This window comes from Macrotis lagotis, chromosome 1, assembly GCF_037893015.1.
Source record: "Macrotis lagotis isolate mMagLag1 chromosome 1, bilby.v1.9.chrom.fasta, whole genome shotgun sequence".
Lineage (NCBI taxonomy): Eukaryota > Metazoa > Chordata > Mammalia > Peramelemorphia > Peramelidae > Macrotis > Macrotis lagotis.
Window position 1 is genome coordinate 58,300,946 of NC_133658.1, and position 19,345 is coordinate 58,320,290.

The window sequence follows — 19,345 nt, forward strand, 5'->3', positions numbered from 1 at the left end:
GCACACAGTAGGGGTTTAATAAAATGCTTCTTCCCTTCTCTTGTTCCCTTCTCATTTCTCCAAAGGTTGATATGGAACTACATGTCATATAGACAGAGTAGATCTTGTGCTTTGTTCTTTTTTGGGGGGAGAAGGGTGCTTCCTGGATGCTTGGCAGATCCCAGGAAACAATCTTAATGAGGAGGGGGGTGAACAGCTCCTCTCCCCTCCCCAACCCCACCCATACACCTAGTCCACCGCCCTTTCCTGTCTTCACTTGCCTTTTATGAATGGTGTCTTGGACAATGAAGATCTGAGTTCAAATCCTTTGACTGCTCCATATTACCTATAAATTTGGGCAGATTGCTTTCCATCTGTAGTCCTCCACGTCCCTCCCTGTAAAATAAAGAGGCCGGACTAGATGATCTCTTGCGGTCCTACCGACTCTAAACCCTTTGATCTCAAGTGTTCAACAGGGACACCCAAATCAGAGAGCCGAGGGGAAGGTGTGGATGCTCCTTCTACATCCCATCTCAGTAAGATTCCCAGGCTGAAAAAAATGGCAGCCACAAAAGCATCATCATTGCCTACCCATTCATGGATCCCGTTTGAGGCACGCTAACAACCACCACCCCCTCCAGAATAACAGGAACTCACAATCCTCCCACAACTCTGCATCCCCGGAGGAGGCTTTGTTCACAGTCAGTGGAAGTGGTGAATGTGAGAGAGTGAGCGAGACAGAATTCACCTTCACGCTCCACCAGTAGACAATTAATTATCAGGTTCTTTAGGGAAGTTTTCCATCTCATAGCTCTTGGGACTTAAAAAAAGGAAGGAAAATAACACAGCACATTCTAGATGAATCAAATGGGAGGCCCAAGCTTCCTCTTTTGTGTTTTATAGAGAAAACACAGGATTGTACACAAGGATGCTACCCCTCCAGACATTTATAACAGGCCAATAATCAATCAACAAACATGTATCGATCACATACTCTGTGCCAGACACCAAACCCTGGAGATATATAAGCAAAAATGAAGAAGTTCCTGCCCTTGAGAAGTTTAGGTCCTATGGGGGAAGACAACAGCCATGCACATATTCCTGGCTTCACTTCCAGGCAGTACAAAAAGAGTCTGCTCTCCCTAGGACTCGAGTTTCTCCACTTCCAAAATGGTCGCAAAAATGTTAGCTATCTTGGGCCACAAAACCATGAGGAATTCGTGTTTGTAAAGACTATCTTCTAAAGCCCAGACATAGTTTCCATCTATCTTGGTAGGAGGAAAGCTCACATTGATGATATCATTGATCCCTAAGGTATGGAAGTACCTCAAGACACCTAGGTCAGGTTTGAAAGAAGGAAAGGAGGGAGGGAATGAGAGGAGAAACAAAGGACATGGGGCGGTTAGGTGGCGCAGTGGATAAAGCACCGGCCCTGGGGTCAGGAGTACCTGGGTTCAAATCCGGTCTCAGACACTTAATAATTACCTAGCTGTGTGGCCTTGAGCAAGCCACTTATCCCCATTTGCCTTGCAAAAACCTAAAAAAAAAAGGACAGTGGGAGGGATGAAGGAAGGATAATGATGCCTGGGTTGTTGTGATTATCTTTGGTAACTGCTTAGCAAACTGGAGCAAAGGAAGATTTATGAAACTGTTAGCTACTTGTCCTCAATTTACTGATGAGGAAGCTGAGGCAGAATAAGGGGAAGTAACTTGCCCAGAGTCACATAACTAATAAATGTCTGAGACTAGATTTGAACTCTTGTCTTCCTGACTCCAGACCAAGCACAATATCTACTATAACACCAAGTTTTTCCATTGGTATGGTCTCCTGACCACATTTTGGGGACAGTCATCTTGCGGTGGAGGAAGCCTAGGTATGCGAGTAAATTTATGAAAAGGGAAATGCAGTGATATATTTAGTAGCTCTTTGCCTGACTTGAACATATCCAAGATTCATTTTCTAAACTTGCATTTCAGAGATTGTTTTTAATCTGCTATGGTTTGCCACCCATCACTGAACAGAGGAATGTGATTGAGGGACATAGGAAGTGCTAGAAATCAAATCAAGACAACTTACTTTTATTAATCACCTACTTTGTAGTAGGAGTGTGTGTTGTATTTGTATATATAGGTCAAGAAAGACATCCCAAAGATCATTCATATCCCTCAGTACTTTGTATTTCTACTATTTCCTCTGTACATTTGATTCTATCCCTATGGTGGCTATCATCATCATTAGAGGATCGATTCCTCTCCACTTTAGCAATGACTAAAAACCTAATGGAAATTTCTGATTGGATGCCCCATAATTGATCCTCACTTTCATTTAGCCTTTCATGTTCTATCTGTTGTCAAATCCCATTGTTTTTGCCTTCACAGCATTTCTCCGGTGTATTCTTCTCTCCGTTCAAACAGCCACCACCCTAGTGAAGGTCCCACTCTCCTCTCCTCTGATTTATTCCAGTGGTTGCCTAAATGGTCATCTTGCTTACTCCAATTCACCCTCCACATAAAGCCTAAAGAGCAGATCGGGGCCGTTGTCACTTGCCTTGATTTATATCTTTCCACTGGACTCTAATGATTCTAGAGAGAGTCAGGCTGACGACTTTACATAGCATCACTTCACTTGAATCCAATTCAAGTACAAGTCAAGACATCACTCCATGATGTCACTGGTCCTCTGAGAATAAGGAACAAATAACAACAAAGAGCAGATCTGACTATCTCGCTCCCCTTCTTAGTAAAACTCCATTGGCTCTCTCACCTCTACAATCAAATGGAAACTTCTGTTTAGCATTATGGGCTCTTTAAGAGCCCACCTTTCCAGCCTTGTTAGCCATTTCCTCTTCCCACATTCTAGAGTCCAAACAAACTGGCCTTTTTACTATCCCCTTTATGTCATCTCAATGCCTTTCACCCATCCCTAGGGTGCCCTCATTCAACATTTCCTCTCAGAATCCCTTGCTTCTTTCAAGACTCAGCTCAAAAATCATCTTCTACAGAAACCATCCCTGATTAACCCCTCCACTATCAATGCCTTCCTTGACCAAATTGACTTGTTTTACGTAGCTTGTATATTTTGTAGTTCAGTCTTTTTTCAGTCATGTTTGACTCCTCATGGTCCCATTTGGAGTTTTCTTGGCAGAGACGCTACAGTGGTTTGCAATTTCCTTCTTCAGCTCATTTGACAGATGAGGAAACTGAGGTAGACAGGGTTAAATGACTTGCTCAGGGTCACACAGCTAGAAAGTGTCTTTGGCTGGATTTTGAACTCAGGAAGATGAGTCTTCCTGTCTTCAGATCTGAAGATCTATCCACTGCACCACTTAGCTGCCCTAACTTGGTTCTTATTTTTGTTTGTTTGTTTGTTTTTAGGTTTTTGCAAGGCAAATGGGGTTAAGTGGCTTGCCCAAGGCCACACAGCTAGGTAATTTTTAATTGTCTGAGACCAGATTTGAACCCAGGTACTCCTGACTCCAAGGCCAGTGCTTTATCCACCTAGCCGCCCTCTAACTTGGTTTTGATTGATTGATTGTTGTTGATTGATTACCCGCCTAATCATTAAATGTCTTGGAAGAGTAGCATCTTTATGACTGAGTTTTCTTCAAGAAACGAAAAGAATGAGCCCCATGATTTCTAAGGTTTCCTCCATCGCCAACCTTTTATAAGTCTAGATTCAACACTAAGGGCCTTTCCCAGCTACATTCCTTGACTCTAGCCTCTAAAAAGAATAGCTAGATGGAGTTGGTAAAGTCGGATTACCATCCCAGAGAATAAATGCTAATTCTTTGAATACCTACTTCCTAAATCATTAGACTATGAACTTCTAGGGCTATACTATATTTAAAGTAATGCACACAAACACACCCACCACAGACCCTAGTGACACTGTGTTTGCCGAATGACTGCATGAATGAATGAGCAGCTAAATGAAAAAACAGTAAGTACACAATAATTGTTTGGGTATTTCATTTACATAAGAGAAACTTGAGATAACATAAAAGAAACCTAAGATAAAATGAGTCACCCAAGTTAATTGTTAGGAAAGTCCAGAACAAAAATCTAGGTCTCTTAAGAGTTAACTTTTCCTCTTGTATTTTGTTTCTACTACACCATCAATTTCATGGTGACCAAGAAAATTCCAATTTGTCTGAATTTGATTAAGCACTTTGATTAAGGCTTTGATACTGCTCCAAGGCGAGAACCCTCAGACTTTTAGCTAAATTCCGAATGGTTCTTCACTGAATTGGCCACAGCAACTTTCTAAAAGTAATAACAACTAACATTTAAATAATGCCTGCTATACAGACAAACAGAGATTAAGAGAATTTTCTAGGATTGCACAGCTAATAAGTGTCTGAGACAAAATTTGAACTCATATCTTCCTAATGGCAGGATCAGTGTTCTACCCATTACCCCACCTAGCTGCTTCAAGAGTCATAAGAGGTGTTGTAGTCTGCAATGACACTTGAAGTGTTTAGTTTGGCTGAAACTTGGGATAGTGAGTACAGCTCCTTGCTTTGAAGATGCAGCAGCCCGCCTTGGCCCAGGAGGGCAGGACAGTGGGCAGAGTCCCTAGCAGTCCCCACCTAGAAAAATAACATGACTCATAGTCTTGGTTGTTTTCTGTTGGGGTTTTATTAACTGGCACATTTTGTAATTCAACTATTATTTGAGTGACTGACTGAAAGTCTGCCCACACTCAAGGCAAGTGTGTGGTTCAGGGTGCTCCCCTATCCTTGTCACTGAAGATGCTCATCCTAGAATTATGAGATAATTAATTAAGATTTGGAGTTGGCTGGAAGGGACTTTAGAGATCAGCTAGATCTTAGAGTATATCTTGATGAGGCACAATAAGAAAGACAATTTGTCTGAAACATAGAAGGCATGAAAGGAGGTAAGGCTGAAGACAGACTGTGGCTTTCTAGGTCCAACAGAAGAGTTTGGGTTTGATCTTAGAAGTAATAGGAAACTGCCATTGTACAAATGAACCACCTGAGACCCAGAAAGGTCACTTGTCCAAAGTTTTGTGGGTAGTGAATGGGAGAGCTAAGATTTATACAGAGGTTTTCATCTGGCAGTTTGGTACTCTGAGCATAGCTGGCTTTCCTAGACATCCAGGGTTGGCCTTGCTGTCCTCCTCTTCCATGACTTGGTGCTTCACCAGAGGGAAGGGCAGTGTTCTGGGCCTAGGCAATACAGAGGGAAGAAACCAAAGCTAAGTCCTTCCTTCAGAATTATAGGATGGAGAGTCAGCAGGTTGCTCAGAGGTCACCAAATCTATTCCAATCTATACCTGAGCAGGAATATACTGCACAATATCCCATCACTTCCTTCCATTTCCTTTGGTCCATTTCCTTTGCTTCCATAGTCCTCCCCTCTCTGTTTTTTTTCTCTCTCTCTCCCTTTCACCTGTCTCATCCCCTGCTACCTACACATGTCCCAGGTTTGCTCATTCTTATAAACCCTCCCTTGGCTCTCCCATCCCCTCAAACGATACTTCCTCCAATTCCTGACTAAACTCCTTTAAAAGAAAAAAAGAGTATCTCCATTGGTGTCCTCTCCACCATCTCCTCTCACTCATCAATTCTTTCCATTCCTACTTTAGAGTTCACCAATCATGCTTTTCCCAAAGTTACCACTGATATCTTAATTGACAAATGACCCTTCCAAGAATGTTTCACTGCTAACACCCATTTTCTCTTGGATGACCTCTCCTCTCTTAATTTTCATGACTCAACTTTCTCTTGGTGCTCCTACTGCCTGTATGACTGTCCCATTTTCCATATCCTACCTTGGACTCTCTTCCCTTCTCTCTTTATGATCATATTAGTTCATATAGGTCTAATTATTCTCCATGAAGATGATGCTGAGATCTATATGTTGTTGTTCAGTCATTTTTCAGTCATGTCCCACTCTTTGTGACCCCATTTGGAATTTTCTTGGCAAAGAAAAGTGATTTTCCCTTTCCTTCTCCAATTCATTTGACAGATGAAGAAACTGAGGAAAATAGGGTGAAATGACTTATCCAGAGTCACACACCTAGGAAGCATCTGGGATAGATTTGAACTCAAGAAGATGAATTTTTCTAACTCCAGGCATATATATATATATATATAAAACTCATGATCTTTCTCCTCAAACCATTCTTTCTTCCTAACTCCCTTCAGACTGGGGAAGGTACTACCACCATCTTTCTAGTTAAGTGATTCACAGCCTCAGTTATCCTCAATTCCTATTCACCCTCATCCCTTTCTCTGGAGGAAAGAGTGAGACTGGTGACTTAGCACAACACCCCCTTGTTTAAATCCATAAATGCCATAACATTTAAATCCATAAATGCCATAACATTTGCATGTTATGGCATCACTTCCCTGATGTCATGGTCTTCTTTAAGAAGAAAAGACAAATGTAAACATCATCAACATCAACATCAACATCATCATCATGATCACTCCTTATATCTAATCAGTTGCCAAGTCTTGATAATTCTTTTCCTATGGTCTCTCTCCCATTTGTCTCCTTCTCTCCACTCACACAGCCACATCTCTCAAATGGACAATAATGATAACCTCCTAATTGGTTTCCCTACCTCTCTCATTCATAATGTACATGGTTTCCTATTATTTCTAAGATCAAACCCAAACTCTTCTGTTGGACGTAGAAAGCCACAGTCTGTCTTCAGCCTTACCTCCCTTCATGCCTTCTATGTTTCAGACAAATTGGTTTTCTTATTGTGCCTCATCTAGATATCCCATCTCCCATCCATCTGTGTACTTTTGCACCGACTGTCCCCCATGTCTGAAAGGAGCTCCCTCCTTATCTCCTGCCATCTTAGAATCCCTAGTTTCCCAAAGCTCAAGTCAATAGCTGTTTTTTTATGATGTCTTTCCTGATCCTCCCACTCACTTCACTTCTAATACTTCTTCCCCCCCCCCAATTACCTGTGATTTATTTTGTATTTACTCATATTTATGTGTTGTTTCCCTCAGCAGAATATTTTACCAAGTTCACAAGCATTTATTAAGTCTTGCTATGTGCCAGGAATAAGGAGTGGAGATTTTTTAAAAAGCCCTGCTCTCAGTGAATGTAGAGACTAATGAAAGAGACAACCTGAAGACAACAAGGGATCTACAAGATAAATTGAAGATAACATCTGTGGGGAGGCAGGAGAGTTAAAGTAGACTTGGGAAGGGCTTCTTGAAGAAGGTAGGACTTTGAGGCCTCTAGGTGACGCAGTGGATAGAGCGCTGACCCTGGAGTCAGAAGGACCTGAGTTCAAATTCAGTCTCAGACACTTAATAATTACCTAGCTGTGTGGCCTTGGGCAAGCCACTTAACCCCATTGCCTTGCAAAAACCTAAAAAAATACCCTAAAAAAAAGGTAGGACTTTAGCTGAGACTCAAAGGAGGGAAGACAGAAGATAAAGATGAGAAGACAGCCAGAGAAAATGTCCTGAGTCTGTAGATGAGGTGTCTCAATAGGACAACAATCAGTACTCATATTGATCTGATCGGCCAGAGTCAGACATACTGTAATTTGTCTCAAACATGGTGATATCATTTTGGTCTTCTTCAATAATGAAGGACAAGAACCAACCAATCAATCAATGTGACTAGGTTGCAGGGTACATGGGGGTGAGGAAGGTATAATAAGAAGACTGGAAATGGAGGAAGAGGGGGTCGGATGATAGAGAGCTTTACATGTCTAACAGAGGATTTTATATTTGATCTTGGAGACAACAGAAATCAATTGGATAGGGAGGTGACATGGACAAACTTATGACTTAGGAAAATCACTTTAACAGGTGAGTCTAGGATGGACTGGAGTAGGGAGATACCCGAGGCAGGGATATCAACCAGCCGAATATTGAAGTAATCAGTTATCAGAAGAAACAAGGGGACATATTACAAATGACATTACAAAGGTTGAAATGCTAAAAATTATTTCATTTTGTCCTTCTCTTCCTAGTACCTAGCACTATTCCTGGTTTCTAGTGAGCGCCTGATAACTATTTATTGGTTGATTGAGTGATTGATCTTCTGGAAGACCTACAGTGACAGAACTCTGTCTCTCCTGAGGCAGCCCATTCTACTTTGGGACAACTCTAATTGTTAGGGAGTTTTCTTTACATTGAGACCCAACCTTCCTCTTTGCATCTTCCTCCCAGCACTCCTAGTTCTGCCTTCTGGGTGTTAAGCAAGACAAGTCAAATCCTTCTTCAAGATGACAGCTTTCTCCAGATTTCAGATTCCCTTAAGGAATGCATTCTGAAAATTTGGGTTTTCCTAAAAAAAAAAATCCTAATCCTCTTTGTTAAGAAAAAAAACTCTTGGGTTAGGGTGGCATAGTGGATAAAGCACTGGCCTTGGAGTCAGGAGTACCTGGATTCAACTCTGGTCTCAGATGCTTAATGATTATCTGGCTGTGTGGCCTTGAGCAAGCCACTTAACCCCATTTGCCTTGCAAAAAAAAACATAAAAAAACACCTCTTCCTAACCACATCTTGTTCCATGACCTTCTGCCTTGTACATCAATGATAACAATATCATACATCCAACCTTTATCTATATCTTCTACAGTCACAGAAATACATACACACACACACACAAACACACATATCTACAAATATTGATATTCCAAAAACATACATGTAACTGAAACTAAGTTCTTATTTACCTGCTCACTTATATTTTCATCTGAAATCATTTAGCTTTTGACTTCTTTTTATTTACCATTTCCATTGTGTGGACTTGTGTGATTGTCTGTTCATTATAGTTAACAAGTTATATGAGTGTGATGATTCCTGTTGTCAGCCTAGAAAACTCACATTTCACAATCCTCAATACACTTCTGCTATGGAAAAAAAAACAAACATCTCATTTCCAGGTTCCCAAATTATGAATATCTCCTATGTACCAATGGGTACCTCATTAAAGAGTTTGCTCCTGGATCAGCTTCTGGAACTAGCTTCTGGGCATACCTGGGATCCTTCCCACTTTCCTCCCTAAAAAGTGGCTGCCTTTGACTAGTGTAGGAGAGAGAGTAGGAGAGTCCCCAGTCATGGTGCCAGGGCAGTGTGGAACAGATCTGTAATCCTAGAAATAAAAATGAGGGAGTTGGCTAGATATTCTACTGAGGAAGACAATCAAAGTTGCTAGGTTCTAGATTCAATTAATCAATTAATTCAATTAATCAAATTCAATACTTATAGAACATCAATTGTTAGCCTGGACCTTTGTGAGGTACTAAAAATAAAAAGATTCAAAACAACCTAGGTCCTCAAAGGAGCTCTTGATAAGGGTAGACTAGACATTTCCATGAATCGGTTTATTTTGGATTGAGAGGCATTGTAATATGGTCAACAGGGAGTTACCTGGGACCCAGAAAGACCTAGGTTCAAGTCCTTCCTTTGACACATTCTAATTGTGTGGGGTCCATCTGAGTCCATCAACTGAACTCTCAGTGATCCAGACCACTCTCTAGGACCAGAAGTTTGGAGAAGATGTTGACCCACCTGGGCAGAGAGTATTTCTTCATCCCAGATTCTTTTATACCTTTTAAATCATGCTCCAATCTCTCTCGTTATAAACCAGAGCAGGATGAGTGTAAATAGAAGGCTATGAGAAATTCACAGGTTTGCAAGAGAAGAGCAACATTAGAGTTCATCTCTATTCTGATGCCATCAGGGGGAATGAGGGGGATGAAGTCTAATAGTATTTATAAAGCATGAGCACTGTGCTAACCACTTTACAATTATTACCTCATTTATCTTAAAATAAGCCTGGAAGGTAGGTATTATTCTCACACTGATTTTACACATGAAGAAACAGGCAAACAGCGGCAAAGTGACTTGCCCAAGGTCACACAGCTAAAGTCTAAGGAGGATTTGAACTCAAGTCTTTCTGACTCTAGGCTGGGTGATGTTTCACCTTGATGTTCAAACAGAAGATATGACATGACCAAGGTCATGCTGGTATTAACTAACAGAGCTGTGAAGATTCAAACCCAGACCTTTTGACTCCAAATTTAGTATTCTTTTCAATACATCTTTGTCAAATAGGGAGAATCCCCTTAGAGCAGAGGAGGGGGTGGGATAACAGCTGGGGAAATCGAGAAAAAAGCTTCTGGGGATCATAACATAGCGTTGGAGGAGAGGTCAGAGGTCATTAGCTCCAACTTCTTCAATTTACAGATGAATCTGGGGTTCAGAAAAGTGAAGTAACTGCCCAGGGCCCCAATAGATCAAGACTTAGATGAGACTTGAATTCATATCCTAATAGACGTCTTGGTCCCTATAGGCTAAAGAGATATATTCATTGGTCATAGTTGCATTAAAGTCTCTTAGATTTTCTCATCTGTGAAATGGGGATAATAAGAGCACCTACCTCCCAGGGTTATTGTGAGGATCAAATGAGGCAAGAATTGTAAAGTGCTTAAAGTTCTATAGAAATAAGTTGCTATTGGTGTTGTTTAGTTGTTTCAGTCATGTCCAACTGCTTTTGCAGAGATACTGGAATGGTTTTGTCATTTCCTCCTCCAAGTCATTTTAAAGATGAAGAAACTGAGGCAAACAGGGGGAAGTGAATTGTCCAGGGTCACACAGCTAGGAAGTGCCTGAGGCCACATTTGAACTCATGAAGATGAGTCCTCTTGAGTACAGGTCCATCATCCTGGCCACTGTGCCACCCAGCCAAGGCTATCATTATCACTTTTACTATTATTAGTTTCTTCTTCTTATTAGGGCTGGAAGCCAACCTACTCTGTAGAATATGGTGTCAGTGTCCAACAACTGGGAATTTTTGAAGCAAGGCCCAGGTTTGAGTTGGGACTGACTCCTGAGTCCTGCTATGGCTCTTGTAGGCAGGAGAGGGCACTCTTGAGACATCATTGGCTGTAACTGCTCTTATTTTTATTTTTATTTTCTCCAAGGGAAGACTCGGAGCTCGGCCCTGGCAGAATTCCCATTCTCAAATCCTCCAGCCACATTACCAAATGTCACTGAGTAATGGCAGTGTTTGACTGTGGTGTTGGCCCCCTGACTCCTATTTCCTGTCAATCCAAGCTGGGGCCAGACATGGTCAGCCCCGCTCTATTGTCAGAGCCATTGTCAAAACTGGCTCTCTGGGATGATAGAAAATGAACTGCAGTTAAACTGGATCCATATGTCCCAGGGTCTGAACCCCCAAGGGGTGACCACTCTGGGAGGGGTTGGAGTAAATGTGAAATCTGAGCACCCACCCAGAATAACAAGGGCAGCCTTCCCTGGACCATCTCAGATCTGAGTCCCGCCAGAGAGAATGGTCAGGCGCAGACCTCTGTACCAGGCCAGAACAACTGGCCAGAACAATGCTCATGAGGACCTCCATGATTACAGGATCATAGACACATAGAGATTTGTAAAAGAAAAGAAATTGTTGTTCTTTGACCTTTGGTTATCAAGTTCTTATATCATTTCAGACCCTATGCTGTTAAGTTTATTTTCTTTTTTGGAAAAAATATACAATTTTTTTTGTTTTTCAATTATTATCTTATTTAATTTTCACTACAACCCCATGGAGTAGGAGCTCTTATTATTTCATTTTACAATCAAACAAACTGAGACAGGTGATAAATGACTAGTCCAGGGTCACATAGCTAGTAACCACCCGGGGCTGGATTTGATCTCAGGTCTTTTCTTCCTGATTCCTAGCCCAGTGCTATATCCATTGTATCTTCTAGCTACAGAATGTTCAAAATGGGAGGGAATCTAAAAAGTAATTAGTCTAATGCCCTAATTGTGCAAATGAGACAGTTCAAATTCTACCTTCTACCTGCCTTTCTCAAAATCTTCCTCCTTTCTCGTTGGGACCCTTTTTGGATTTGGGTGGGGTTTTTTTTTAAATTCTTAGACTCAGAATTTAATTTAATTTAACAAACTTTAATGGGATACTGGAGTAGTTTGCCATTTCCTTCTCTAGCCCCTTTGACAGATAAGGAAACTGAGGCAAACAGCATTAAGTGACTTGGTCAGGGCCACTCAGAAAGTGTCTGAGGGTCGATTTGAACTCAGAATGAATCTTCCTCACTCCATGCCCTGTACTATGGCCCCACCTGGCTGCCCGTGATCTGAACCTTCACTGGAACTTGTGGTCTTAGTGAGTTGTCTGGGACCCCAGAAGTTAAGTATTTTTCCCAGGGTCACTCAGCTCTGGAATGAATCAGAGGCAGAACCTGATGATGTGGAGCCAGCTCTCTATCCTCCAGCTGTTTTGCTTCAAGGCTTTCTTCAAGGCCACCATACTGTGTGAATCAGTGTCTGAGTTAAAAGGGACCCTGGAGGTCATCACTGACCCAACCTCTTCTTGCAGACTAGTGAAGGTGCCCAAACTCTAGAAGCAGCTTGTCCCAGATTTGTTTCTTCCCCTGGCGCCTGGAAGGGGCTCTCGGCCCCTTGGGTCAACCATAAGAAGCAGACTGGTCCACGACCATCCTCACCCCCATCCCCAATGCTCAACATCCCTGTTTTTCATTGAGTTCACTCTCCTCATCTGTTTGCCCTTCTCTGGAATCCCTTTATTGTGTTTATAACCTTTTGAAAATAAAACTGAACAAAGCACAGTAACAAGGTCTGAGGACCAAGGTGTGGTTTCAGGGGTGACCCCTGGCTCATCCCAACACTGTAGACAGCTGCCAGGCTTTTCCCCAGCCTATCTGCCCAGCCAAGGGTTGAGGCCATGAAAGGACTCCACTCCCAGAGAAGCAAGACCTTCACTCAACCCAGGCCCAACGTGGCACCCTAAGTGGTATGCCTCATGGCTCTTTTCTATGGTCAGCGCTCACTCTATCCATGTCTATCTGAGGTTGAGGCCCTGAAGAAGGCAGACTTCTAAAGACCTATTCTCTTTCTTTGGGACTTTCCTGGACCAAAATTCCCTTCTCCAGCTCTATTAAAATGTAGGATCCTTGAGATCAGGAATTGTCTCACTTTTGTACTCATTTCATAGAGCAGTAAATTATTGTGTTTTATTCAAAAATGCTTTATCACATTTTGTCACATAAAACTGTGCATTCCATTAACACCCCCCAGATCATCTCCCCTTTTGCTTCTTGAACAAAAGGATAAGATTTTACATTTTTCTCTATTAAATTTAATCTGACTAGATTAGGCCATGGCTCTTGAGACAGTTTTTAATCCAGATCTGAGTTTTTTGTCATTTACACATTTTTAGTAAATATGCCTTCAACCAAATCATTAAAACACAGTCCCAAGGCAACACTCCACTAGAGACCTTTTGCCCAGCTGATATCTACTCAGTAATGACCAGACTTTGGGCCTGGTCAGACAACTAGTTCAGACTCCACCCAGTAATATGGGCATAAGGCCACAAAATAAATATGTTCACAAAATATTCTAATATTTTCCTGAAATCTGGGTACTTAATGCTCTATCTGTAGCATTACCCTCATCTACCAATCTAACTACTCTGTCAACCTTTTAATGGGTTCTCTCCTTGGACAAGATATACATATAAGATATCAAAAATGAGGGCCACTGTCCCCCATGGAGAAACAACCCTGAAGAATGAATGCCTCACTGTGACCCTTCCCTCTTTGGAGGGGAAATATGGACCCATGTCTCACTGATCACTGGACAGTGAAGGCCCCAAATGAAGGGCAAGGGCTCTAGTGAGTGATGTCCTAGCTCCTTCTGGCTCAAGGAACTATTTATTAAATTTTCTTTGTAAGTATTTACAGTTTAGAAATTAGTAACTGTTATAAATCAAGTCTAGATATTAGATGCTTTGATGATTATCCACATTTAAGGAAGCGGTAGAGAAAATATTAATGAAGTTGATTAAGCTTAAATGTGTATGCGACTTTTTTAAAAGAAAGTTTGATGTCAAATTTTTGCCATCATACTCTCTGGTCCAGCTACCTCCTGATAATATTATATGGGTGAGGCAAAAAAACCCTTTAGGTCTTACTTTCAAATAATCAGGGACCCAAAATTTTGAAACCATAAAAGTAGATAAATATTAAAGTATACACCACCTTCATTTTTGGCAAAAATATTGATTGTCCTGGAATATTAGTAAGGTGTGGGGAAACACATGGAAGATCACCTATTAGCATGGAAATGAACTGATATAGGAAAGACCTTCTGCTTATAAAGGAGAAAACTCCCTGGTACTGGGAGTGATTCGTCCATGGTCAGCTAGGCCAAGCTGGTGAAGGCTGGCAGGATACTATTGATATGGAAGAAGAAACAGGTACCCGAGCTGACAGGGGGCAGGGCGAGGGGGAAGAGAAGATACTTTAGGGCTATGAGGTAATTGTTTTCCAGGTGTCTGACATAGCACTTACATATAGGAATTGCTTAATAAATTCTTTTAAAATTGAGGTGGAGGAGAGAAAGTATCACTAACAAGGAAGGCTCTCAAAGCCAGCCAGCCTCACTCTTGAACAACCTCTCTTCCACCACTGTCGTGGTAGGGATGCCTGCTCAGGTGTGAATTTGATCTGGATGACCTGAGGCCCCTTCCATCTTACCCAGAGTGCTTTGCACCTCTCCATACTGCTCTCTGTAATTGGTTTTTTTTTATTGAGTCAACAAGGAGAGGGAGAATTTTTTCTCTAGTTATCAAGAACCTGATACAGAGGGTCACTGGAGACGGTGACCCCCCCCCATCTCACAAAGGTAGGAGCCGACACCCAGAAGTTGGGGGGCAACTTGCTCGTGGCCATCTGGGCCAACTTGGATTCACTCCATAGAAAAACTATCTGGCTCTCCTTATATACAAATTTAATTGAGCATCTGGCATCTATGCTAGACAGGAGGTGGTGTGCTGTAATAGGAATTATCAGGAGACCTCCATCCTTTCCCCTGTCTCCCCATTTAGAGCTAAGCATACTTAACAAAAGCCACTTCCCTACTCTATGCTTTGGCATTTCCTTCTCTAAAATGGGGATAATGATATTTTGCTCATGAAAGAGACTTACAGTCCTCTGATGAAAGGTCATGCTATTCCGCTGACCAGTCTGATGGGATTTCACTCTTTAATAGTATTAGGAAGGTCCAGTGGTCTCTTGAAGCTTAAGGCCCCAGCTGGGGTGAGCCCTGCCATTAATCCGACAGGATCCCTATCCATTTGAACTCAGAAACATTAAGCCTCAGCATGATAGCGGAAGCGCTTCTCTTGATAAGCTAGGAAATGAATCCGATGCTCTGAGTGAGGGATGTGAGACCCAGAATCTTGGAACTGAAGTAGATAATAAGGTCCCTCCCTGCACTGGATCAGAACCCGGACCCTCTGGAGCTTAGGAGATGGTCTTTGAGTTGCTCTGGCTAAGAGACTCCATCTCCCTGGGCCAGCCCATGGATGGTTGATGCTCTCTGCCCTTGGCCATCCTGGGCTGGGGACAACAGGTCTGTGTGTAGCTAGCCCCGTGCTTGGAGTATTTGCGGCTTGGCAGGATCTAGCTGGAGGGGAACTCTGAGGGAATGGCTTCCCAGGACCCACGTTACCCCCATGCTCCGATGAGACATCAAAGGAGGACTTTTCAGACACCTGAAACAGGAAACAAGTGACATGGCAGCAATAGGTATATGCGGAGGGCCATAGGAGCACTGTGAAGGACTGTGGTGAATTTAGGGACAGGTGAGGTCATTTGTGGCCCTGTGGGCCCTGGAAGGATTCTTAGACTAGGTCATTCAGATTCTTGGAGTGGGTCATTTATTCATTCACTCAAAGTGTCTGCTGTGTCCAAGGCCCCCCATGGTAGGAGCAGGGGAGCCTCAGTCCCTGATGTCATGGAGTCTATGAGAAGAGATGAGACATACAAAGTCAAATTACCAAAGGCAAATGGCATTCAAGGGTGCAGACTGTGCTGGCTCGAGTAGGCAGATGTCATTCGTTGTTGGGGGGGGGGGGGTGTCATGGAAGACACAGCCTTGAAGAGTGGGTAGGATCACAACAAGTAAAAATGGGAAGGGAGACATGCCTGGTTGGGGAATCCAGATCACAGGGTTTAGTTTAGACCTAGGAGAGAGAGAGAACTTAGACATCATCTGGGGCAACCTCTAAGATAGATAGGTGGCACAGTTGAGAGAGTGTCAGGCCCACAGTTACCAAGTCCTGAGTTCAAATCCTACCTCAGATACTTACTTTCTGTGTGACCCTGGGCAAGTCACTTCACCCTGTATGCCTCAGTTTCCTCATCTGTAAAATGAGCCAGAGGAGAAAATGGCAAACCTCACTCCAGTATCTTTGCCAAGAAAACCCCAAATGAGGTCACAAAGAATCAGATACAACTGAGCAACAACAAACCCAACCCTGGATTTTTTTGCAGCTCAGAAAGGTGAGGCTCAGAGAGTAATTTGGCCAGTGGTCACACATGTGGTCCGGGGGGGAGGGCAAGGATTCACACTCAGACCTCTGACACTAAGCCCAGGGCTCCCAGCACTCCCCTTTGGCCCGGACCTGGGAATGCACTGAGCCGGCTGTGCGTTTGGGGAGACCTCCGGGGGAAGCCTGGAGCACTGGAGGACCCCTCCTATTCTTCTTTTCTCCAGGGTCAGCCCAGGCAACTGTCATTTCCACAGGGGATTATTGCCCAGGCTATGAACTCTTTTTTTCCATCCCTTTGAGGCCTCTTCACTGCTTGTTAGCGCCTCAGCAGGGAGGTAGGCAGCAGCGAGCACTGGGGGAGATTCAAATCAGATGTAGTTAATAGCTCTGGGAAAAGGTTGGGTAGTGAAGGAGCTTGAAAATAATGGCTAAAAAGGTTTAATTTTTAAAATGTCTATGAATGTAATTTATACATGCTCTCCCTGCCTCCCATTACCATAGATAATGGAGGGGAGGCTAATTTAAATCCCCATTCAATGCAGGTTAGTTGGACTCCTATGGAGAAATGAAAAGTCTGTGATGGGGGCTGGGGTCCTCTCCTCCAGCTGCTGCTCCCAGGGAAGGGGGATGCCTCAGCCAGGATGAATTTGCACATATGACAGATTCAGAATTCAGAAATGTTTGCTTTTTTCCTCCTTTAACAGACATTTTTTTCTGTAACAGTCTTCATCCTTTGATGAATACTGCTTTCTCTGAGGTCTCCTGGCCAAGCACTTATACAGTCTTGGAAAGACTTACCATTCGGTGGCCACACACACACACACACACACACACACACACACACACAGAATCACCTTGCCTTCAAGTGTCCCACCAAATAGACCAAATTCCTTATGGTGATGCAGATATAGAAATTGCTTTCATGAAGATAGGGGACTCTCTCTGTCCCTTTGTCATTCTCAACCCATTCCCTCATCTCTCTCCTGCTCAAGAAGCCCCACTCCTTAATGAGTTGCAACAGTCGGACAGCTTGGCCTCCCCACCACATTCACCACCACGGCCAAATCCTCTGCCACCATCATTCCTCATATTTCTTCGGGCTTATTTTGTTCAGCTGACTTAGGCATCTTGGGCTGCATCCTCACTAACCGCGTTAAATTTTGGAGAAATTCATCAGAGATGGATCAAAACTGCCAGGGACATTACTTCGAGGAGGCTCCATATTTCACAGACTCTCTATGTCCAATTTTTTATTTTAGTTTTTGCAAGGCAATGGGGTTAAGTGGCTTGCCCAAGGCCATACAGCTAGGTCATTATTAAGTGTCTGAGGCCAGATTTGAACCCAGGTACTCTTGACTCCAAGGCTGGTTTTCTTTCCACTACGCCACCTAGCCACTCCCACAGACTCTACTATCAGAACCCTAGAATGTCAGAGCTAGTAGGAACCTCAGAGAACATCTCATCCACCACCTGCATTGTCCAAAGAAGATTCAATCTCAGGTAAATTGAGCTTCCCCCGATGGTATGGCACACTTCACTAAAGTACACTGCCTCATACACTTGGTTGGTACTGTTTGTAAAGAACTGTGTTGGGTCAGAGGAGTCTAGAGGCTTAGAATATAAGGTCACTTGCCCTAGAAAAGACTTTCAGTTGAAAGAAATCTGTAAAAGGGGTAACCAACCATATGATGATAATAATGTTTGAAGAAGACTGCACATCAGGGAGGTGATGTCATGACAAGCATGTGAATTGGATTTGAGTGAGGGGGGCTGTGCTAGTCACCAGTCTCGCTTTCTCCTCCAGAGCCATCTGGGGCCAGTGGCCAGATATGGATCAGGACGACTGGAGATGGCCCTGGATGAGAGGCAATCGGGCTTAAGTGACTTGTCCAAAGTCACACAGCCATGATGAACTATTCTAAGGGACCAGTGAAGGGGGAGAAGATGTTGCAAGGCTGACCTTGGGGGGTGTTGGAAGGAAAACATCATCCAGACTTTGCCCTCTTCAGACATAGGTGGCATTGGGAAGCTGGGTGCTTCAGTGGATAGAGCATAGGCCCTGGAGTCAGGAGGACCTGAGTTCAAATACAGCCTCAGATACTTAATAATTACCTCGCTGTGTGGCCTTGGGCAAGTCACTAATCCCACTGCCTAGCAAAAATTAAAAAAAAAAGTAGGTGGCATACCCAACTGGTCATTTCTGTCCCTTTTCCCCTAACAAGTGTTTAAATATCATAAGCTTTCTGTTAGAGGAGCCCTCCCCCTGCCTCCCTGGGCCCCATGGTGGGCTGATTTGAGGTTCAGCCCTGGAGTTGCACGGCAGGGAAGCAGCCAAGCCGCTCTGGTTCCCCCAGATGGTACTGATGGTTGTTTTTTTGTTGTGCGTGTTTGCATGTGTGTGTGTTTTTCACGGCTTGCGCTCTCAGGCTTCAAAATGTGTGTCAGCAGCAATAGCAGCAACGAAGAGGCCCCAGTCCTGAATGCCAAACAACTGGACGTCCCGGACATCATCGTCACCCCTCCCACCCCCACGAGTTCTACGACGGGGCCCAGAGATTCAGGTCCGTCAGGTGAGGAACCCCCTGGGCAACAGCTACTCAGCCAGATGCTGGGAGAAGAAGAGGAGGCGGGGGGGGGGGGGGCAGGGAAGGGGTGCCACGGAGGCTGGGGAGAGTATTAGAGATGCCAAACAGTTTCTCAGGCTCCGGGAACAGCTTGCACAGGGCCCCATCTGTGCAATTTCTTCCTCCGTCTCCTCTCCCTCAACCGGGGTTATTAAAGATTTATTAATGAATCTGCATCCACCTTCACTGCTGGGCCCTTCCCACGATTACTAGCCTCAGCAAGATGCGGCGTGTTAAGTAATTAACCAGGCAGCTCCCCTCGGCAGAGGAGAGGATTGATGAATGGGCCTGGCCTTGGGAGCGAGGAGTGGGACCCCCACTCGGGACGCCCAGAGAATTCTGAATTGGATTTTCATCTCTCCACCCAGCAATGATGCTGCTCTTTCCTCCTCCTCCTCCTCTTTCTCCTG

General features: G+C 43.5%; 1 protein-coding gene across 1 annotated transcript in view; it reads left to right on the forward strand.

Annotated features, from left to right (window-relative positions):
* The window catches only part of C1H16orf74 (chromosome 1 C16orf74 homolog), a 64,097-nt gene that overhangs the window by 41,540 nt on the left and 3,212 nt on the right, over nucleotides 1–19,345 (forward strand). Inside the window, exon 3 of the mRNA XM_074201819.1 lies at nucleotides 18,738–18,881. Within this exon, the coding sequence (XP_074057920.1) occupies nucleotides 18,738–18,881 (144 nt within the window). The remainder of the gene's footprint in view (nucleotides 1–18,737; nucleotides 18,882–19,345) is intronic.